General features: G+C 37.2%; 1 protein-coding gene across 9 annotated transcripts in view; it reads right to left on the reverse strand.

Moving 5' to 3' along the window:
- Window positions 1–21,900, reverse strand: part of KIF2A (kinesin family member 2A) — a 62,840-nt gene that overhangs the window by 13,449 nt on the left and 27,491 nt on the right. For 5 of the 9 annotated variants that reach the window (XM_084801665.1, XM_084801660.1, XM_084801661.1 and 2 more), the window contains exons 2-16: window positions 19,613–19,707; window positions 18,890–19,006; window positions 15,771–15,825; window positions 13,553–13,675; window positions 12,971–13,071; window positions 10,676–10,771; window positions 9,191–9,245; window positions 8,633–8,795; window positions 5,767–5,857; window positions 5,355–5,418; window positions 4,218–4,309; window positions 3,268–3,410; window positions 2,926–3,130; window positions 1,686–1,796; window positions 626–693 (exon numbers count right to left, since the gene is read on the reverse strand). In XM_084801665.1, coding sequence (XP_084657791.1) covers window positions 626–693; window positions 1,686–1,796; window positions 2,926–3,130; window positions 3,268–3,410; window positions 4,218–4,309; window positions 5,355–5,418; window positions 5,767–5,857; window positions 8,633–8,795; window positions 9,191–9,245; window positions 10,676–10,771; window positions 12,971–13,071; window positions 13,553–13,675; window positions 15,771–15,825; window positions 18,890–19,006; window positions 19,613–19,707 — 1,579 coding nt within the window. The remainder of the gene's footprint in view (window positions 1–625; window positions 694–1,685; window positions 1,797–2,925; window positions 3,131–3,267; window positions 3,411–4,217; window positions 4,310–5,354; window positions 5,419–5,766; window positions 5,858–8,632; window positions 8,796–9,190; window positions 9,246–10,675; window positions 10,772–12,970; window positions 13,072–13,552; window positions 13,676–15,770; window positions 15,826–18,889; window positions 19,007–19,612; window positions 19,708–21,900) is intronic. The other 4 variants (XM_084801666.1, XM_084801662.1, XM_084801664.1 and 1 more) reach the window with 1 other exon arrangement.

Genomic DNA, 21,900 nt, shown 5'->3' on the forward strand with positions numbered 1-21,900 from the left:
TCAGGAATAATTCAAGCCCACTGTAGATTCCCTAACCTCTACTTTAGTCTCAATAATATAAGAAACTGCATCACTGAAATATTTTAATAAAGATGTCAGTTTTATCTATATAGCACTTTCTACTCATTTTTTCCAATTTTATAAACAATTCTAAATAATGTCACTTTAAAGAGCATGGAAAACTTTATTTTGAAATTTTAATAATGGGGCTGGAGAGATGGCTCAGAGGTTAAGAGCACTGACTGCTCTTACAGAGGGCCTGAGTTCAGTTCCCAGGAACCACACGGTGGCTCACAGCCACCTATATTGTGATCTGCTGCCCTCTTCTGGCCTGCAGGTGTACAGGCAGAGCACTGTATACATAATAATAAATCTTCTTTAAAAAAATTTTTTTTGAATAATGACAAATGAGGTTTGCCCTATGAGGTTTTCTGTTGGCTGTGGTACAGACCTCATGTTGGAGATGAGAACAGCATGGGGCTGGTGATCCCTCTCCCTCACCATCAAGAGCTACAACCACAGGTGTGTGCCGCAAAGCCTCGTTTCCCTAGCACACATCCAATCACACTACATGCTGCTCTCATAGTTTAGATTTCAGTTTAAAATGTAGGAATAGATTTCATACCTATTTGCGTATCTTAACGTATTAAGAGTATTTTCACAGGACGCCATCCCTGGAGAGATTGTGGCAATCTATAAAAGGGGAGATGGAGAAGCAAAGATAAAATCATAAATGATCAACACAATAATTCTGACAAATAGTTCAGTAAGGCCTAATCTTACAATCTACTTTAAAATATTTATACTGGTATCTGACCTCTATGATATAATCATTATAAAATCTAGTTACAACTATAAAATATTTGCTTTATAAAATATTTTCTGAAGGAACCAGAAAGTCATTGAAAATCCAGCTGAAACTGAAGGCAAACATTTAGTAAAAGAGACAACACAGACTGCCCTATTTTTACCATTATTTGTTTGTTTTGCTATTATTAATGGAATAGTAGTCTTCTAGAGACAATGACCCACTAATGTCATATGGGAGAATCTTTAGGTAAAAGGCAGTTTGGGAGTGGAGAGCCTAACAGCTGAAAACATAATCTGTCCTATAAAGAAAGAGGAAGACGGAGGGAGAAACTCAAATTGTACTCGTGACTGCACAAATTGTTGGTGACTCCCTAGCTTGCCATAAATACAACCAATTGTAAGCAACACAGTGAAGTGCATGAAAAGATATTTGTTACCCTCCCCACCGGGGAAAAAAGAACTTGAGAGTAAATTAATGTCTGCTAAATGAAGCATTCAGATGTTAAAATGTAAAAGCATTGGGGCTGGAGAGACGGCTCAGCGCTTAAGATAATTGGCTGCTCTTCCAGAGGATTCTGGTTCAATTCCCAGCACCCACATGGCAGCTTGCAACTGTCTGGACTATAACTCAAACTCTAGTGGATCTGACTCTCTCACAAAGACATATATGTATACCAAACACCAAATGTACCTAAAAGTAATTTTAAATTTTTAAAAAAGCATTATAGTTGCAATATAATACTTTCCACCAAATTGGAAGGGACTGCATATTAAACATAATCTCCTAAAACAGAAGAGTAATTAATTATAATTAGCAAAAGACTAAAACTTCCATAGATATTTACCAAGGAACAACAACAACAAAGCCAACTTACCATGCAAGTACGAGAATTTTCACCTATGAATGAATCTCTCAACACCTGAGTGAGTTTACTTGCTCGGAAAGGAGTGTGGGGCTTATTTCTACCTAAGGCTCTGATGCACTCCTAAAATGTAAGAAAATGTTTCTTAGTAATTAGGTTTTATAACAATCATTGAAAGCAATATTTTAAAGGTTTCTTACTTGCTAACATCTAAGGACTAAGCCAGGCGTGGTGGCGCACGCTTTTAATCCCAGCACTCTGGAGTCAGAGGCAGGTGGATCACTGTGAGTTAGAGGTCAGCCTGGTCTACAAAGCGAGTCCAGGACAACCAAGGCTACAAAGAGACACCCTGTCTCAAAACACAAAAAACAAAACAAAAAAGCAAGAAATAAAATAACAAAACATCTAAGGACTAATGAGCTCTGAAAAAAAAAAAAAGATCTTTAGTACTTACTGATGGTTTCATAAATAGTAATTCAGTAAAATTAGTAACCACAAAAACAAATTGTAATGATTCTAAAACAAAAATCTGAAAACACGATCAGTGTTCAAAAGTTCAGGCAGCAAAAGCAAAGATTCTAAGCAGTTGAAAATTCAAAATAGAATCCCAAAAGCTGTGGCTGATTTATTGTGATGCTTCCAATTTCTGATTTTCTAGTAAGAGGAAAAATACAATAATCCTGTAAATTTTCTTGGCCCAACTTTTGTTTTTTTTAAAACAGTACTCTGTTTTTTGTTTTTTAAGAAACCATTTTACGCCCTTTACTGTCCTCTTCAAAGTCATGGCGGAACTTGAAGAGACTAACACAGCAGGGAAAAGAAGCTCTCCATAAAACCCAGGACACTCTACACCTCCTCCTCGGATCCTGTCTGACTAACACCGCAGGGAAAAGAAGCTCTCCATAAAACCCAGGACAACTCTACACCTCCTCCTCGGATCCTGTCTGGAGTTATAGATGGAAAAAAACATTTCTTAGCTCAATTCCATAGTTTCTGCCCGCCTAAGAAAGCCAGGCTGATTGTGGCCCTCCTGGAATCTAGCCAAGTTTCCTTTAACTTGTTTAAAAACAAGTTAAAAAAAAAATACATGCATGGAAAAATTCTACATACAATAACATCTGTAACTTTTCAAATATGACAGTTTGTAAACCTTTTCTCTTATAAGGTGAACCAGTTTTTTACAACCAAGTAGGCAAACTCAAGGTCAGAAGCAAAAGAGCTTTCATTCTTTAACTGAATACAGTTTACTTACCTTGAGTGCTAAAAGGCTTTTATTAATTTCAGCACCTTCAAGCCTTGTTTGCCTGTCTGCGCTAGAAGTGTCAGCTCCTCTTTCGTTCCCAGCCAAGTCAATGAGAGAAAATTTGCCGTGTAGTTTCCCCTTCCTTCTAAGAATGATCTGAAAGACTGCATGACTCCGAGATGAATGTGCATTTGCAGATGTTTGCCCAGATGTTCTACAATGTGATTAAGGACATATTGGCACATTACAACTTTTATTTACATGTCATCCGTAAGATTTCAGTTAACATCTTGGCTTTGCTGGTATGCTACCCCACAGGATCTGAAACAGAAGTTTCCCTTTACAACTCACCTGCAGCTGTTGCCTATGTCAATGAGTTTCAGTACATCTTCCACGCATTTGACCTCCCGTTCCTGTAATCCTACCACTTGCACCTGCTGTTTTCCATCTTCTAGTACTCTTAATTTTGTCTTCCTATTTAATAAGTCAAACACCTATAGAAAACAACTATTTGAATTAGAAAGGTAGCTTTAAAAACCCGGCTGTACAAAAATGAATCTAAAAATAAGACTATTTTCAGAACAAGCTTGACACTGAAAGCTTAAAAAAGCATCAACTATTATATTTACATGCATATAAATCTTGTGGTAGTGGAGGTCATAAAACAAAGCAATATATTGGAGGCCACTAAATTGTACACTTAAAAATGGCTAATATATAAAAAAGCTAATATATAATATACCCATGTTAATCTATCTTATATAAAATAGCATAAATATATTACATATATAACTATATATAAAACTACTTTGGGGGGTTGGTTCAAGACAGGATTTCTCTGTGTAGCCTTGGCTGTCCTGGTCTAGCTTTGTAGATCAGGCTAGCCTCCAATTCACAAAGATCCACCTGTCTCAGCAAGTGCTGAGATTACAGGTGTGCACCACCTCACCCAGTTAAAACCACATTTTTTTTTAAAAAAAGGTCTGTAGATTGGAAGACAGCTCAGTTGGTAAAGTGCTTGCACTTGAACCTGAACTTGAACCCCAGAAAAAAAACAGCACTGGGGAAGTGGAGACCCTGGGGCACAAAGGCCAGCTAGCCCGACCTAATCGCCCAGCCACAGGGCACGATAAAGTCCAGTCTGAAAAACACAGGATGGACGCTCCTGAGAAAAAAACCTGAGGCTTACTGCTGGCCTCTAGCTACATGTACACATGTGCAGATGCACACATACTCACTCACACATGTGTACCCACATACCCAGCCCCATACACAAAGGAAAAATAAACCTTCTCACGTACCTTTCCACTATAAATTTCAAAAAATGTTGCATATACTTGAAGTTCTAGTTTCTTATAGTTTGGCTTCTTCAGCATTAAAAAGACATCCCGAGCTGTCAAAAATTCCACATGTGAAGTTTGTTAAGATGCAATGAATTTTTAAAGTATCTTTCCTATTTTTCAAAGAATCAGTTAATATTAGGTTAATAGTATCAATAAAAATAATATTAAAGCACTAATTTGAAAAATAAAGTTGTAAAAGAAGCCGTTCTTTCATATGCACGAAAGGACAATACTGCTTATCCTTGAAGGGGGCTCAACATGTAGCTCAGGTGGCAGTGTCTGCCTAGCAAGCACAAGGAGCCCAGGGTTCAGTCTGCAGCACTGCATACACCAGGCACAGCAGTACACTCCTAAAGTCCCCACATCAGATGGTAGAGGCAAGAGGAACAGAAATTCAAGGTTCTCCTTAGCTACACAGGAAGACTGACATCACCTTAGGGGCTGGAGAGATGGCTCAGCCGTTCAAGGCTAGTCTCACAACCAAAAATATAAGAGATCACCTTGGAATAATGAGCACCTACCTCAAAAACTCTGTGTGTGTGTGTGTGGTTTTTTCCAATAACAATTAGTCACTAGATAATTTACAGACATTTCTAATAGCATGCCACATTACAGTGACCCAAAAAAATCAAGACTTTTTTTGTCACCAAGAACTTAATCTTACATTTCTTTTATGACTTTTTCTTTTTCATTTTTGTTTTTTGAGACAGGGTTTTTCTCTATGTGACCCTGATTGTCCTGGACTCACTTTGTAGACCAGGCGAGCCTCAAACTCACAGTGATCTGCCTGCCTCTGCCTCCCGAGTGCTGGGATTAAAGGTTGCACCACCACTGCCTGGCTGACTTTTTTTTTTTTTTTGAGAGAGGGTCTCACATAGCAAGGTTGGCCTCAAATTTGCTATAGAGCTGATGAAGATGATCGTGCTTCCACATCCTAAGCACTAGGACTACAGGTATGTGCCACCATGTCTGACCACGATCTTGCATTTCTTTTCAAATACTCTGAAAACGGAGCTAGACAATAAAAAGCCTTATTCCAAGAGACCTGAGTCATATTTAAGACTATCATAAACTACGTACACAAAGAACACTTACCTGCTAATGCATAAATCCCCTTAGAACAATCCTGGTTCTTTCCTGAAAAGTCACCACCCATAGTCTACATTTGGGAAGAAAATAAAGAACAGTAGGCATTATTCAGGAATACATTTTAAGAATTTAGGTCTTAGAGTTCGGGTGATAACTTATAACCTAGTACATAAAGTGCTTGCCACACAAATATGAGGCCTTGAGTTCTATCTTCCAGTAAAATAATTCAAGCACAATAGTACATGACTGTAATCCCAGAGAAAGGAAGGCAGAGACAGAGAGAAGCCCAAGGTTTCCTGGACAGCCAGCCAAGGGTAGTTCCAGGCCGATGAGAGACTTTATCTCAAAAAACAGAGTGGCCGGCATCAGCAAAGGGCCCTGGGGCTGCATTCTAATGCTCACAGGCCTTATTACTTACATGAGTTTTCCCACTTCCAGTCTGCCCGTAAGCAAAGCATGTAGCCATGCCTCTTTCAAATATTGTTTCCACTAGTGGTCTAGCCGTAAATCTTTAAAGGAAAATGAAAAAGTGTGTCACACACATGTAAGTTAGACAAGCAACCAAAGTACTGAGTACTGCAAAGCGCATCTCATTAACAGAGAACAGCAGGAAGTTAAACAGATCTTTAGTTTTGAAATTTAAAACAGAAAAGAACTGTTACTTTAGAGTATGAATTTTAAATCCAAATATTTCTATAAAGAAAAGTAGGAGCCACTATGATGAACACATTTTGGAGCCATTTTCTATCTTTTCCTACAATGTTAAAATCCGTGCTTTGAGATTGTACAAACTCCAGGCAAGTACTTTCTGCATTCTGCTCATTTCCTTGCAGTAATTTGTCAAGATGCTCGAAAAGGTGGTAGTTGGTTGACAAGAAGCCAGGTGAATACGGTGGTGAGGAAACTCTGTAGCCCAATTTTCCCAACTACTCAGTGTTCATCAGTGCGTCAGGGGTAACAGAGAACTGGGGACCCCTCCTATTGACCTCTGCAGCTGCAGACACTGCCGCTTCAGTGTATCTCATCAGTTTGCTGAGCAGCTTCTCACATGCAATGGTCTCCCCAGGATGCAGAAAGCAGTAGTACAGCCGGGCGTGGTGGCGCACGCCTTTAACCCCAGCACTCGGGAGGCAGAGGCAGGTGGATCACTGTGAGTTAGAGGCCAGCCTGGTCTACAAAGTGAGTCCAGGACAACCAAGGCTAACACAAAGAGATCCTGTTTCAAAAAACCAAAATCAAAATCAAAACCAAAAAAAGAAAGAAAGAAAAAAAGAAAGAAAGAAAGAAAGCAAGCAAGCAAGCAGTAGTCCACAACACTGGGTCCAAGTTTGGACTTGGGAGTACAGGGGAGCTGGTTCTTGGTCCGACCACTGAACTGGGTCTTTGAACACAACCCACTTGTTGTCACAGGTCATAATCAGCTTGAAAACAACCCATTGTTGCATAGGGTAAGAGAGATCAAAAGATCAAAAAAAAGCTGAACAAGGACAATTGATTTATAAATGAGGAAAAGAATATACATTAACTATGGAACACTAAACTTTGAGTGGATAGTCTTAAAAATGGCAAAAAAAAAAATTTACAGCTCTTTTTTAATATATAGATAAAATTCACTGGTATAATTAAAAATTTTCAAGTAGGAAGGAATAAGAAATATTTCTGTATTGAGAACACTAAGCGGCATGCTAAAAAACAAATACGACACCTTTGCTAGTTTTTTTTTTCAATGCAAATCTGAAGGAGGCACAGAATAACAAGAGCAGGAAAAAGTTCTAGTCTAATGGAACTATGAATAAATCTGAAGAATGACCAGGGGGAAAAAAGTGTGATTCCCTCAGTCCTTACTGGCAAAACAGAGGATAAGGGTTGTGTATTGATGAAGTATAAACAGAGTCAAGCTCAAATGTCTGCTAACTCTATCATACAACATACCTCTATCAGTATTCAAAAACTATTACAAGCCTGTACTTAATGAATTGTGGAGGGGAAGAATTTTTTTAAGAAAGCTAAAAGACAATTGCCAATTATGATTATAATTCCCATTTTTAATAGATACCTCAAAGTGTAACTACTTAGTATCCCAACGTTCCTTAATCTCTCCCCGTTTACAGGCCTAAGATTCATGAAGATGGTGTAATAGTATTTCATTGGTAACATTTTCAATTCTTAGATTCTTATTAGCTCTAATATTCTGCTTCCTGGGAATTTTTATAAAATGAAGTTAGGAAAGAAATTACAGCAAATAAATGCAAAGATATTTCTATGTGGAATACAACAGCAATGCTATAAAAGTATGTTATAACTATTAGAATAAGTATATTTATAAAATAATGTCATAATCTACATAATATAAAAATTTAGTATGTGCATTTAATATGTGCAAATCTGACTTCTGTAAGCTGAATGTAAACTAAAATTTTCATGTACTAAAATGACTGTCAAACATATAGATGATAAAAAAATTAAGGAAAAAATAAAAAAAAATTAAGCAAATGTAAGTACATTTACAGAAATTCTTAACTTTTATTTAGAAACATACATTAGGTAAAGATTTGGACTAATTAGTAACCAATGCATATGAAGTATTTCAAATTTATTAGTACGAGGATAAAAATGGAAAAATTCTTGTTTTCTATACATCACTTCTCATTACCTATCTTAGTATTTCCCAGAATATTTTCTTTCCTTTTATTTTATTGTACAGGTGTTCTGCCTGCCGGATGTCTGTGCACCATCTGAGCGCAGCACAGAAGCATATGGCAGACAACCTGAGGCTGCACTTACAGGTGGCTGTGAGGCGCCAACATGGGCACTGGAAAATACACTTAGGTCTTCTGGAAGAATAGCTAGTGTTCTCAATGCTGAACCATCTCTCTAACTCCTCTCAAGAAATATGTGTGTCATATATATTATATATGTGTAAATTAACTATCAATTGCATAAAAAATAATTTTTGGTTTTTTGAGACAATGTCTGAAGACTGTACATAGTCTTGGAGCTTGCTATGTACACCAGGCCAGCCTCAAATTCAGAGACCCACTTGCCTCTGTCTCCTCAGAGCTACCACACCCAGAGAAAGACAAAATACAACAAAAACTAATTTCTTGAAGTAGTAAAGAGATTACATGTTAAAACTCCTAGAGTATATTACATTTTCTTCAATTAATGTTGGAATAAGAAAGCATATTCCATCCCTGGAAAGCTACACTAAGAACAACATTAAGTTGTCAAGGAAGTAATAAAATTATAAGGAGGTAATTTTAATTTAAAACAAATTCACTTACCTGTAAACCATTTCATTAGGAGCTGAGTCATCAAAGGCATAATCAAAACGAAATGTCTGATTTTCTAAGTACCTTGTCAAGTCTACTTTTTGTTTGGGTTCGTGGACCATCACAACATCTTTACTAGGGATTGTGATTACATCAAGATCTTTCATTTGGGTTTCTAAAAGAATGAACAAAAATCAATGTTCACTAATTTTCACAGCATTTGATCTAAGAAACCAAACTTAAAAAATGATTTGAGGTCTAAAGAACTGATTTTAATTCTGTGTATGAAGGTATGCATACACCAGGGTGTGGTATGTGGCAATGAAAGGAAAACCTGTAAGCGTCAATCCTCCCCTCCCCCATGTGGGTCCCAGGGATCAACCTCAGGTACCAGGATTGGCAGCAGGCACCTTTACCAGCTAAACCATCTCAGTATGTTTTTGAGATAAAGTCTTTACAATGCTGCCCTAGAACTCACAGTCCATCTCCCTCAGGCTCCCAAATGTTGAGATTGCAGGAATGCATTACCATGACTCGTTTCTAAATTCAACTCTCTACAAAGCATCATACCTTTTTTATTGAGTGGTCGTTTTCTTACACAAACACATATTCTATGCTCATCAATCTAGGAATAAAAAACGTATTATCTCATTGACTTAAAAGTGCTATGAAAAACAATGGAAAATAAATTATGTTTTTAAGAAATATTTTCTTAACATAAATATTGTGGTTAATCTTTTAAAAACAAATTAGCATTGCATAGATTTTAGTGGTTGTGCAAAACAGTATTATTAAAATCCTGAGCACCGTGGAAACTTTATTTTTGATAAGCCATTACTTAGTAAATAAAATTTTTAGAAGTACCACTATTCTTAGCATTAAGACCTTGTTAAAAAGGTACCTCCCATTCATTTCAAGACTTGTTGTATACAATAAAAGTAAAAGTTTCTATTCTACAAATTGGCTTTTTTTTTTCATGTTGACTGTAGGTAAAGTTATTGTCAAAGGCCACTAACAGGCAAAACAAAATAAAACAAAAAAACCCAGGGTTTTCATAATTACTAAGCAAAATAACTATCACCATTCTATGAATGGCAATTAAAAAATGTTTATTTTTAATTATGTGCCTGTATATGGTTATGTGCATGTAATGCTGGGTTCCCCTGAGCTGGAGGTACAGGTAGATGGGCCTGAATGTGTGCTGCTGAAAATACTGAGAATCCAAAATGTGTCCTCGCACTGAGCCACCTTTTAGGCCAATTAAGACAAATCTTAGTAAAAATTTAAAGATAAAACTTACATCCAATAATGCTTTATTCGAATAAATAAACTTCCTATCATCAGATTTATAGAGTTTGACAAATTACCTGATCTAAAACATGAGTTCAAATACAACATGTGAAACATCTGGCAGTGTAGCAAGGCCTAAATATATTGGAATGCAAGTTTATGAATAAGAAATCTACTAGGACCTATAAGCATCACCTAACACAAACATTTTGGATAACCAACCAAACATCCTACATATGTTAGTCAGATTATAATTTTTCCTTGGAAAAGTATTTTCCTTCTGTAGCAGATAATGAAACTGCAGAATACTTTTCAGCACTGGAAATCGGGCCTATTACAGCCCGTAAAAACCATTATTACTGCTAAAGCCAAAGTAGTGTGTATTTAAAGGTAACAAATTAGTTAATAATAAATTAGATGAGGGTGGGATACATGGTCCAAACCAAAGTGAAAATAAAGCTGGAACTGAGATCAAAGCCCCAGGGGAGGTCAACAAAGAAACGAGGTCTGCTTTTGCTCTTGCGAGCTCAGACAAGGAAGGAGGCTGTGCGTGCAGAGAGCCGCTATGCGGGCAGCACCTCCACTATTAAAGCTGTGGAAGATGAACAAAAACAGTACACAAATTATGATTTTCTCAAAATGTAGGAACTGAACCTCATTAAGGAAAGATAAAACCATACAGGTGAATAAAAATACAATTAGTAAGTATGAATGTTTTTATTTATAGTATGACATCCTCACTGTAGTAATTTACGAAGATCTTACAGGATCGGCTGTTGTTAGGGGTCTGTAGTCCAAGCTTCCTCTGAAGTCTCTGATCATACACATAATTTCATAATTTGGATTTGTAGCATCAACATCCTATTGAAAACAGGGCTTGATGGTTAATACAGTTCCACCTCATGTGTTACATATAGTTTGAAAATTGCAATTCAGACACTGGCATTTGTTAATCAAACTCAAACTGGTATAATTACCAAGTTCAGGTTAATATGTTCAGAATCACTTTTCACTTTCCAAAGTTTCCGTAATAAAACTACCCTTTAACTGCTTTTAAAACAAACACCTATAATGCATTTAGTATGCCAGAAAATGCAGCGAGGGGAAGAGCACTCCACACCAGTGGTGAAGAATCCCCGACAGGCTGAAACGGGGACCTCTGAGAACTAACTGCCTCCTCTAGTGTTTCCACAGTCTAGGTACCATCAACTCTGCACACGTCACCAAGAGGTCCCTGCAGCCGCATCCTTGAGGAGCCTCCTTTACCTACCTGCTCACTGATCTTCCCACAGCACTACTTCCCCTCTGCCTATCCAGTGCTATTGTCAAAACATTAAAGGATTCTTTAAAGTGTGGCCTACAGGTGTAAGCATGCTGTTTAGTTAGACATAAGTGCCCTGTTTTTAAGTATAGTCTTAATTACATCTACTTCTCCTCTCTGTTAACGCTAAGATAGCCAGGATGTAACACAACCACCAAAAAGCAATACAACACAGAACGTAATTGTTATCTTATATATAATGTTCTCAGATAATGTTTGTTGCACAAAGGGAGATAATTTTGGAATCAGGATTTCATGTAGTTCAGGCTGACCTTGAACTTTTGTCCTCCTGCCTCTACCTCCCAGGTGCTTGCAGGCCAAGCAGCTCAAAACCAAGATAATATTTAAAATGTTTTATATATACATACATATATATATATTGAATTCTGACTGCAATCCGTTTTAAATTCAACATTGGAATGGTTTTGATTTAAATTATAAATAACAACAGTCAATAGCCTTCCTGCAACGAATAGTAAATCATTAATATTGAAATCAGGGTTTTTTTTCATTTTGGGGGCGGTTTCAAGACAGGGTTTCTCTGTATAGCCTTGGCTGTCCTGGATTCGCTTTGTAGACTAGGCTGGCCTTAAACTCAGTGATCCGCCTGCCTCTGCGGGGATTAAAGGAGTGTGACAGACACTGCGCTCTGTACTCTTCAGCTAATCTTTATAAAAGGATGCCAACCTGTCCGGTGGAAGCAGACTGTGACCAGGAGCTCCGCGGGACACTTAGGTGTTATATTATGGAGCACCCCCAAGAAACACCAGGTAGCGCTTATGCTAAGTGTCACTAAGCTTATTCTGGGTACTCTTCCTTTTTCATTTTCCCTAGAGTTAGGGTCCCCTGTACCCACAGCTGGCTTCAAACTCACTACGTAGCTGCAAAGAGGCATTGAACTTGTAACCCTCCGACCTTTACCAATTCAAGTGTTGGGAATATAGATGTTATACCACCAAGCCTAGCTTCATATTATTTATTTCAAGTAGATATATTCTCAGGTAACTTTCAGGTAAAACCAATTTATTCAGGTTGAATACTTTATCAGGTTTATAATTCTACACTAAAACATAAATTGTAGACTTAACACAATTAAAGGTACTTGAACACATTATTAAAAAAACATTTGTGTTTACGATACAGGAAACAAATTCTAAGATTAAATAAAAACAATACAAACAATGAATGTGATACAGGTTAATAACAAAATGCCTCATATGTAAAGATTTTCGAATATTATTAAATATTTGCTTTCATCTGATGAGAATAAAAGAGCAACACAATACTCATTCTCTAGATCTATAATAAATCAAAATACAAAATTATTTCTTCCATCTCACCATACCTAGCTGAACCAAGCCATATCAAAAGAACAATAACTTTAACTTTTATGTAATCTTATCTGTTGTGCGTAGTTTTCCAAGTCATTCTATTTTCATATCTTTCTAAATAGAAAACCTACAATTTTTCAATATTATAACATGTAATTTATGATTCTACACACAAAGGCTTACTTTAAAAAAAAAAGGACAAATTTTAAGGCTAACATATAACACTAAGCTATAAAAAAGTGAATGCAATAAAAAATCTGTAGCAGTAATCTATTTTTTAAAACTTTATATCATTTTTATATACCAATTTAAGGAATTTCTTAAAATTATTTTTAAATCAAGTATTTTCACTGATATAAACTAATCTTTTCTCAGAACAATAAACACTTACGAATTTATGTTACAAACCTGGGCTCTTTTTTCTCTAAGTTCTTGCTGTTGCAATCTCCTTTTTTCTCGTTTTTCTTGCAATTTTTCTACTTCTTTCACACAGTTAGATTTTCTACGTGCTAAAAGAAAAGAAAAAGAGCTGCAGAAGCATAGTTTTCTTTTTATAGACTTATACAACATATGAGTAATTTCAGCACACAATCACAAAGTCCACAGTGATGAAGCGCAGCAAGTGTACTGGGCAGCTTATGAGCTGCTTTAACAAGCACAACAGGACATCATACAGATGAGTCAGGGACAGAACTCCAACACACTGACACATGTCATCTCTTGGTTTAGAATCACAGGCCTCTGAATTGAAAGGATCAAAAAGGATAACTTTCTTCTAAATAAAAAAAATAAATAAAACCTAGCTAGAATTTTAAATTCAGAACAATTGAACCATTGTTATAAACTATAAACAAATTAGTTTGTTGGCAAAATGAAATCTTTAGCCAAGTTTGTATTGGAATGCTTACTACTTAGGCATGTATAAGGCTGACCAAGAGAGACTACACGTAGGCCTAAAATGACTGAGTCCTTGATACAGTGTTTACATACAAGGAGGTCCAAACTCCTTTTTTGCAGCTTGAACTGGAGAGATATCTGAAACGCTACCATTCTGTTGTGCAGAAGACGACTGCTCAGGAAGCTGACTAGGCCGTGCGCGTGCTGAACCAACCACTAGAAAACAAATTTAATTCAGGAAAGTATTAAAAGCTAACGGTGGTAAAAGAAAAATACATCCCCATGTCAAATCTGATACAAACATTGCACTCTTGCCAGGCACAATGGTTCAGACCTATAAATCCCAGCTCTTGGTAGGCTGAGGGAGGAAGATCAATACATGTTTGAGGCAAGCCTAGGTATAATGAAACCCTGTCTCAAAACAATTCAATAAATACCAGGCAGTAGTGGCCTGCACCTTTAATCCCAGCAGTTGGGAGGCAGAGGCAACCAGATCTCTTGAGTTAGAGGACAGTCTGGACTACAGAGTGAATTCCAGGACACCCAGGGCTACACAGAGAAAGCCTATCTTAAAAATCAATGAATAAATAAATTACATTTAGCAAACTGCCAAACTTTTCTATAAATGCTCTATAAGCTACTAAAAGTAATCAATCTACTCAATAAATTGACACAATTAAAAGATATTTTTAAAGTAATATTTACATTAGGAAAGAGGCAGGCAGATCTGAGTTTGTGGCCAGCATGGATTTCATAGTAAGGACAAATATACAAACAGAAACATGCAAACTTCCTCCAGTGTGACTTTAGCTACAAAACTGAATACCTAAAAACTAAAGCTAAACTGACTTTTTTTTGGGGGGGAGGGAAGAGGGGTCCAAGACAGGGTTTCTCTGTGTAGCCTTGGCTGTCCTGGACTCACTTTGTAGACCAGGCTGGCCTCGAACTCACAGAGATCCGCCTGCCTCTGCCTCCCAAGTGCAGGGATTAAAGACGTGCGCCACCACGCTCAGCACTGAGCTATCTTTTAATAGTCACTTTTAAAGATACACATGAAACGCAAGTCTTAGAATTTCAGAATGCACAGACACTTCACTAGACACTTCATATGTAATATAAACACACTCTCATTTCTAAAAAAGTATACATGATTCAGATACTTAGGAAACAAATCTATGTTTCCCCATACAGCCTAGGCACGTACACAGGCACCAAGGCTCAAGAATTCACCAAGTTGCATAACTTCCTAAAGGATTTGAAGGACTTTCTCCTCTCTCCTTCTAGTCTCCTCTCTGGTACTTCTGGCCCATCTTCTACTACCATCCATGCGTACAGAGAAATACAACTGTACAGTATTCTTTGGGTTTTTTTATTTTTATTTATTTATTTATTTTGGGTTTTTGAGACAGGGTTTCTCTGTGTAGCCTGGGCTGTCCTGGACTTCCTTTGTAGACCAGGCTGGCCTCGAACTCACAGCGATCCACCTGCCTCTGCCTCCTGAGTGCTGGGATTAAAGGTGTGCGCCATCACGCCCCGCCTTGTACAGTATTCTTACCTATCTACATGCCCCAGCTCAAAGTCTATGAAACTTAAAGTCAATTACTGTTTATACCCATTCAAGCCCCTTAGTCAAAAATTATGGCCAAAGCAGTGATAAAGAAACGCATCCCTGGACCCATCTCCATTTGGCTCCTCCCTCACTCCTCTCTATAATGTCCTCCTCAAATGTTCAAAACTGAGCGAGATGAATAAACAGTACGTACTCTGCACATACAGCTTAAACTTTTTGTTTTATTTTCTGGGAGTCTTGCTGTGTAGCCTTTTGGCCTAGAATCTTCTACGTAGACTAAATTGGCTTCCCACGTGCAGGGTCTCCTGCCTTTGCCTCCTGAGTGCTCGAGTCACAGGCCTGCCTCACCATGACCAGCTCTTATCTTTACACTAGAGAAAGGTTATTAGTGCTATTGGGACATTAGCAGATCAGGAACACTAACATTAAGATTAGCCATGTATTGTTTAAGCAATTAACACCAAGGGCAATGTTTATTTTTGATGTTCCTCATTAAAGCCATGCTAAAAAGTCAGTACAGAACTAAGTGATGGTAGCACAGGACTTTTATCCCAGTACCTGGGAGGCAGAGGCAGGCAGAGATCTGGGTTCGAGACCATCTTGGTCTACAGAGTGAGTTCCAAGACAACCAAGGATACATGGGAAAACCCTATCTCAAAAAACAAAACAAAACAAAAACAACAACAACAAAACAACCCCCAAACTCTGTAGGAAAGATTGATGGATAAAGGTTTACTTCACCTCTATTATCTCTTGGGGGAGGGTCATTCTTAATAGATGCCACAGTCCGTCGGTTCTACAGAAAAAAAAATATTTATGGTATTTTTTTTCTTCATTCCTCAGCTTCTTTTAATTAAATAAAAACAAACAGACAATAGTAGCATAAAACCAAACTGAGGAAAAATACATAACCAAAAAAGTGCTAATTTATCAATAGTCAAGCTCCTTTCAGAGGCATATATCCAAATTCCCCATATATTAAGGAATATGAGAAAGATAAAGACCTTATTTATTTCAGTTTTACACAACTCTATGGAGCCATTATTTTCTTAATACTGAGCTCAGGTCAAGTGTAGAAATCTTCATATTTACAAAGTTCAGAAACACAATTTTTCATTTATAACCCAGAAATAAAAATGTGCACACGCATACACACACACACACACACACACACACACACACACACACACACACACACACACTACATAAAAAGAGAAAAAGACAGAGGAGTAGGGGAAGAAAATGTTATAGTTTTGCTTCTCAGAACTATGAGATCATGCATCCCGCAGACAGGAAAGGTCCTCTGATGCTCAGGTTTGGCTATTTCTGTTATTGATTCACTACAGTCCAAGCAGGTCTCAAAAACCATCTTATTATCACCGCCTCTCCAGAGGAGAATCTGAAGTGAGGCTAAGTAACTACATTATACTTCATCTATGAAACTGTGTAAAGGATAACTATCTTTTATCTGAAAAGCACCAGACCAGAAATACTCTACATTTCTTCATGTCTTGGAATATTTTTGTCTGTGCACTCATGTGTGTAAAATTGGATTTTTTGATAATAGGATTCAACTTGAAGTGAAAATTCATGTATGTTCCATATATATCTTATACACACACACAGCCTCAAGACGTGTGTGTATGCGTGCATGCATGTGTGTTTAAAACCCAGAGGAGGACATCTGGGACCTGCTGTCATGCTCCACCTTATTCCCTGGAGTCAGGGTCTCTCACTGAACCTGAAACGGCCAGCAAGCCCCAGCGACCCTTCAGTCTCTGCCTCCCCCAGAGCTGTAGTTACAAGTGTGTGGAGTGCCAGTCACAGCTGCTTTTTTAAATTAGGTGTACGCTAATATGCGGACTGGAATCCAACAACAGTAGTAAAAATGCTCTTTCCCAGGAACATCCAACCTCCTTGAAGATAACTGTGTAATAATAATACTTCTGGTGTAGCTTCATTCTGACTGAAATTCATCATGTATATAGAATTTCTTTTCTGTGGTGTGATGTTTGTTCTCAAAAAAAAACTTGCATTTGGGGCTGGCAAGATGGCTCAGTGGGTAAAGGAACTTGCTGCACAAGTCTAACCTGAGTCAATCCTAAACCCCACGAGAAAGAAAAAAAGAAAAGAAAAAGCCGGATGTGGTTGCGTGTTCCTGTAATCCCAATACTCCTCCAACAAGACAAGAGTCCAGAGTACAGTACATCAGCAACAAGAGGCTCTGGTTCAACAAAGTGGGAAGTGGGAACCAGCTGCTGCAACCTGTCCTCCACAGACCTACACTCACACACACTCAATGAATAAAACTAGCAAATAAAAACTGAAACCTTGCATTTCAGAGCACTTCTGATCTTGGATTGACAGACTGGTAGTAAATCACATCTTTGGATCTTAGAAGGCAATACAGTATTGACTCCTTTATTAAACTGAAGAACCAAAGTATTATGAAAAAAAAAAGCAGCCAGTTATCCTAAAAAGGTTTCATTAGAGGTTTCAAAGGCTTGGCTACTGCAAGATTAAGGCAGTCAACTCTGGTCCTATTTGTATAGCTCCTATGAGTGAATTCCCTTAAAATCAAGTCCTCAGCAAATAACTTTGTTATATTCAACCCCACATTCAAATTACATTAGGTATTACTTGGATAGTGGCATCATCTCCCAAAGAGGAGCCCAGAAATCAGTATTTTAAACTCCATCAAGTGGTTTTAATGGAAAGTAAAGGTTAACAACACTCTAAGGCCTGGGAATATATGGAGCTTGCTGGGAGGATGCAAAGGCAAAGGAGAGACACTGGGCTTGACTTCAAGATGGGATAAGAGGGCGTAGATAAAACTATGCCAGGCCATTAGGGCTTTGAAGCTGGGTATGGAAACGGTCCATATGTATTAAAGACCTTTAAGCAGTGACTCTCACTTTGCTTAAGTTATAAAAACTGAAACTCTGACTTATATTCATATACATAATTTAAAAGCAGAATATTTTGTAAATGTTAAGTCTCTATAATACACTTGCATATTATGCATGATTTCCTTGTATAATATAGAGTTCCTATAGGCTTGCAAGCCATAGCATATCCATCTGTGTATTCTAACAGTGTCTACACAAGGCAGAAAATCAATAAATGCTGTTGAATCAAACATTAAGAAGTAAAGGTTTGACAGGACCCTCCGGTTGTGTTTCATAAAATAAATGTTTTTTTTCCCTTTCCTTTCCATTTATTTTATTTATTTATTTGTTTGTTTGTTTGTTTTGAGACAGAATTTCTCTGTGTAGCCTTGGCTATCCTGGAACTCACTTTGTAGACCAGGCTGGCCTCGAACTCAAAGATCCGCCTGCCTTTGCCTCCTGAGTGCTGGGATTACAGGCGTGTGACACAGTGCCCAGCAGAGCCACACAGAGCCATGGCTATTCCACAGGATGCAGCATTTCTCCAAAGTTTCTCTTCACTGGCAATATACAGGTAGCTAAACTGCTCTTACCATCGCCCATCATTTTACAATTAAAAACAAAAACCAAAAATTTTTAAAAGACTACTAGAATACTTATTCTTGATTTAAAAAAACCACGAAACTATTTTGTCAGTCAGTAGTTGTTCGTTCAACATTGACAAGAGATTAGCTTTGGACTCATTTCTTGTGAAGCTTAAAAATCCTAATTAGATAAGGAATTTTTATTATCTGATTGTCTTGAGTTGTGAACTGGACAACCCTGACTCATTACAGTATGTACGTATATGCATGAACACAGATGGTGGAAAGAACTCTTTAAAAATGTAAACCAATTAATACTTGACACATACTGTACATACTCTTCAGTGTACTAGTCTCAAGAGCACACGTGTGTGTTCGCCTAACTAACCTTTACAATTTTGTTCACTTTTGAAGATGATGAGGGTGGAGGTATTTCCGGACTCGGTTCAATCTCTTCATCAGGTACAAGGTCAGGGTTAAGCGAAAAGATGCTTTCCAAATCAATCTGTTTAAACAAACACGTGTAAGGTATAAAGCAAATTGACTCTTAAATGACACTTAATGACAACATTACTATGCAAACTAGATTGTTTAGAACAATAACCCACTATATTTTATACTAAATGTGACCATCAAAACTACATAACTGTTATTTATATACAGCAATTTTCAAACTTTATGCATTTCACTAAGGAACAGATGATATATAGAGATTTTCTTCTTTTGAGTTAATTTTTTAAACTCATTAGATTTTTCTTTTGTGTGTGTGTGTGTGTGTGTGTGTGTGTGTGTGTGTGTGTATGTGTAGGTGTTTTGTGTGCATGAATATCTGTGTATTATGTCCATGCTTGGTGCTCTACGACACCAGAAAAATGTTGGATCCCCCAGAACTAGTTACAGATGGCTGGGAACCACTATGTTGGGGCTGAAAGTTAAACCAGGGTCCTCTGGAAGAGCAGCCATTGGTCTTAATAGTCATCTTTCTAGCTCCTATTTGAAAGTTCTTAAAGGAATTATACAGAACAGCTACGTCCATAAAATTATATCTTTTTCTGTTCTGTTTTGTATTCAGAATCCTGACTAGAGATGATGTTTAACTCAGCAATCGTACCTCTTTGCCTTTTGTATCTCCATTTTCTATCCACTCAACAGTTACACTTTCATTGTCTTCATTTAAAGATGTTACCATCGCTTGGTGTATTCGGCCTAAGTGGAAATAAAACATATATTTTAAAAGGAATGAAAGACAGAATTCTTACAATATGGCTAACTACAACTTAATAATCCCCACACACATACATACATATATGCACATACATATCCAATAATATGTATGGCCTGGCCATTCTTACAAGGAATTTTCACAAAAATACACTTTGTCCATTAGATTCCTAAGAACAAGTCCAGAAACTCAGAGTATTTGTTAAGAACAAGTCTACTTGATAAACAGCCATACTGACAGATTACTAAACTTAGGCCATTTAACAGTTCTAATGATTAGGAAGTTAACTTGCTATGATTCCAAACTTACACTGTGGGACACAAAACAAAGATTCCTAAGATTAACTGTTATACTATACTAATAGACCATTTATATGGGAATCACACTTTAAATCATATAAGTACAAAGTAAAGACATTATCTTTGCACATAGAAAGAAACGATACTCCTCAAACACTAAGAAATACTAATCTAAATGTCCTTTCCTGTATGTTGACTGCCCATATCTATACTTAACTTTCTGATGGTGTAATCTTGCCATCAACAGACAGACTATGATACATAATGCTCAAAACTTGTTTCCCTTCCCTTTTAGTGGACTGTGGACGTTACCAGTCAATAACTAAAAAGCTTAATCATTATTTAAAACTATTGTATAACATTCCGTTTATTGTAATTTACAGTAGTCTCTCTGAGGTTACATTTTCAATATTGTAAACAGCTATGACACTGTATCTGCCATTATACACCTGCCACTTATTTCCTTAAGTCAAACTCCTAGAATCAGATTCACAGATATATGTATCCACCATATATTTACTGATTATTTCATGTCTTCATTCCATTTGATTATTAGTCAAGTACTGAAACTATTTTACACATCTATATATTACCTAATAAAATATTGAACATAAGGAATTTTAACATGTGTTTCTTACATGAAACCCTTAGGGTATTTAAGATAATTTACAACATTTTAAATACATAAAACAAAAACATATAGCTGAAATGCTAATACTGTATTAAAGATCAAAGCATCATTGATATTTTATGTACAAAATTATTTTCACTCACATATACACACATAAACACACAGACACACACACACACAAACACACACTCTACACAAAAATTTGAAGAATTCTTATATAAGCTCAGTATTTGGAAGGTAGAAGCTAGAAGTCAAGGGTTCAAAGCCATCTTCAACTCCACAGTGAATTCAAGTTCTGCCTGAGCTACATAAAACCATACCTGTAAAGCAATCAACCAATAATCAAATCCTGAGAGTATTTAGTACTAGCAACTGATATGCTGATCAAGACAGGGTATTTGAACTTATTATGTAGTTCAGGATGACTTTCAACATCTGATGTCCCTTTTGTACCTCTTAAATGCTAGGATTACAGCAATGTGTAAACATATTTTCCTTTTTTAAACACACACACACACACACACACACACACACACACACACACACACACACGCTGCTGCTTCCATGACACCATATACATTAATTTTAGCTAGGCTATTAATTTCAACAGTTCCACAGACAGCATGGATTTAGATACTCCTTTATTAAGTGTAATTAAGGGCTGTAGAGAAGGCTCAGCAGTTAAGAGCACTTGCAACACCCATACCAGGTGGCTCAAGACTATATGTAATTCCCACTCCAGGGAATCCAACGAACTTTTATATGTGCTCATGTGTGTGTTACAATGCACTCAATACATGCAAATAATAAAAAGTAAACACAACAATAGGTTTCCAACTGCAAGACTTAATTCTTTTCTAATGCCAATACTGAGCATTAATCTTAATTATTTTCTAAGCTATTTCACAGCCAGGTCCTTCTTTACACAAACTCTACCCCTTGTTACAAGATAGCTATGTTTTCTTACAGTGCTAGTTAACTCAGTCTCTCTCTCTCTCTCTCTCTCTCTCTCTCTCTCTCTCTCTCTCTCTCTCTCTCTCACACACACACACACACACACACACACACACACACACACACACACCATGGAAACAAAGGGGCTGGGGACTGCTGAGAAGAATGATTGAAACAGCAGAGGAGGGGACAGGAGAGCAGACAATGACCAAAACTCACTGCACACATGCATGATGTTGCCAAAAACCAAAGGCAGAGACGGATTTGCATCACAGCGTGACTGTGCAATATTC

This window comes from Acomys minous (genome assembly GCF_964271855.1).
Source record: "Acomys minous genome assembly, chromosome: 11".
NCBI lineage: Eukaryota > Metazoa > Chordata > Mammalia > Rodentia > Muridae > Acomys > Acomys minous.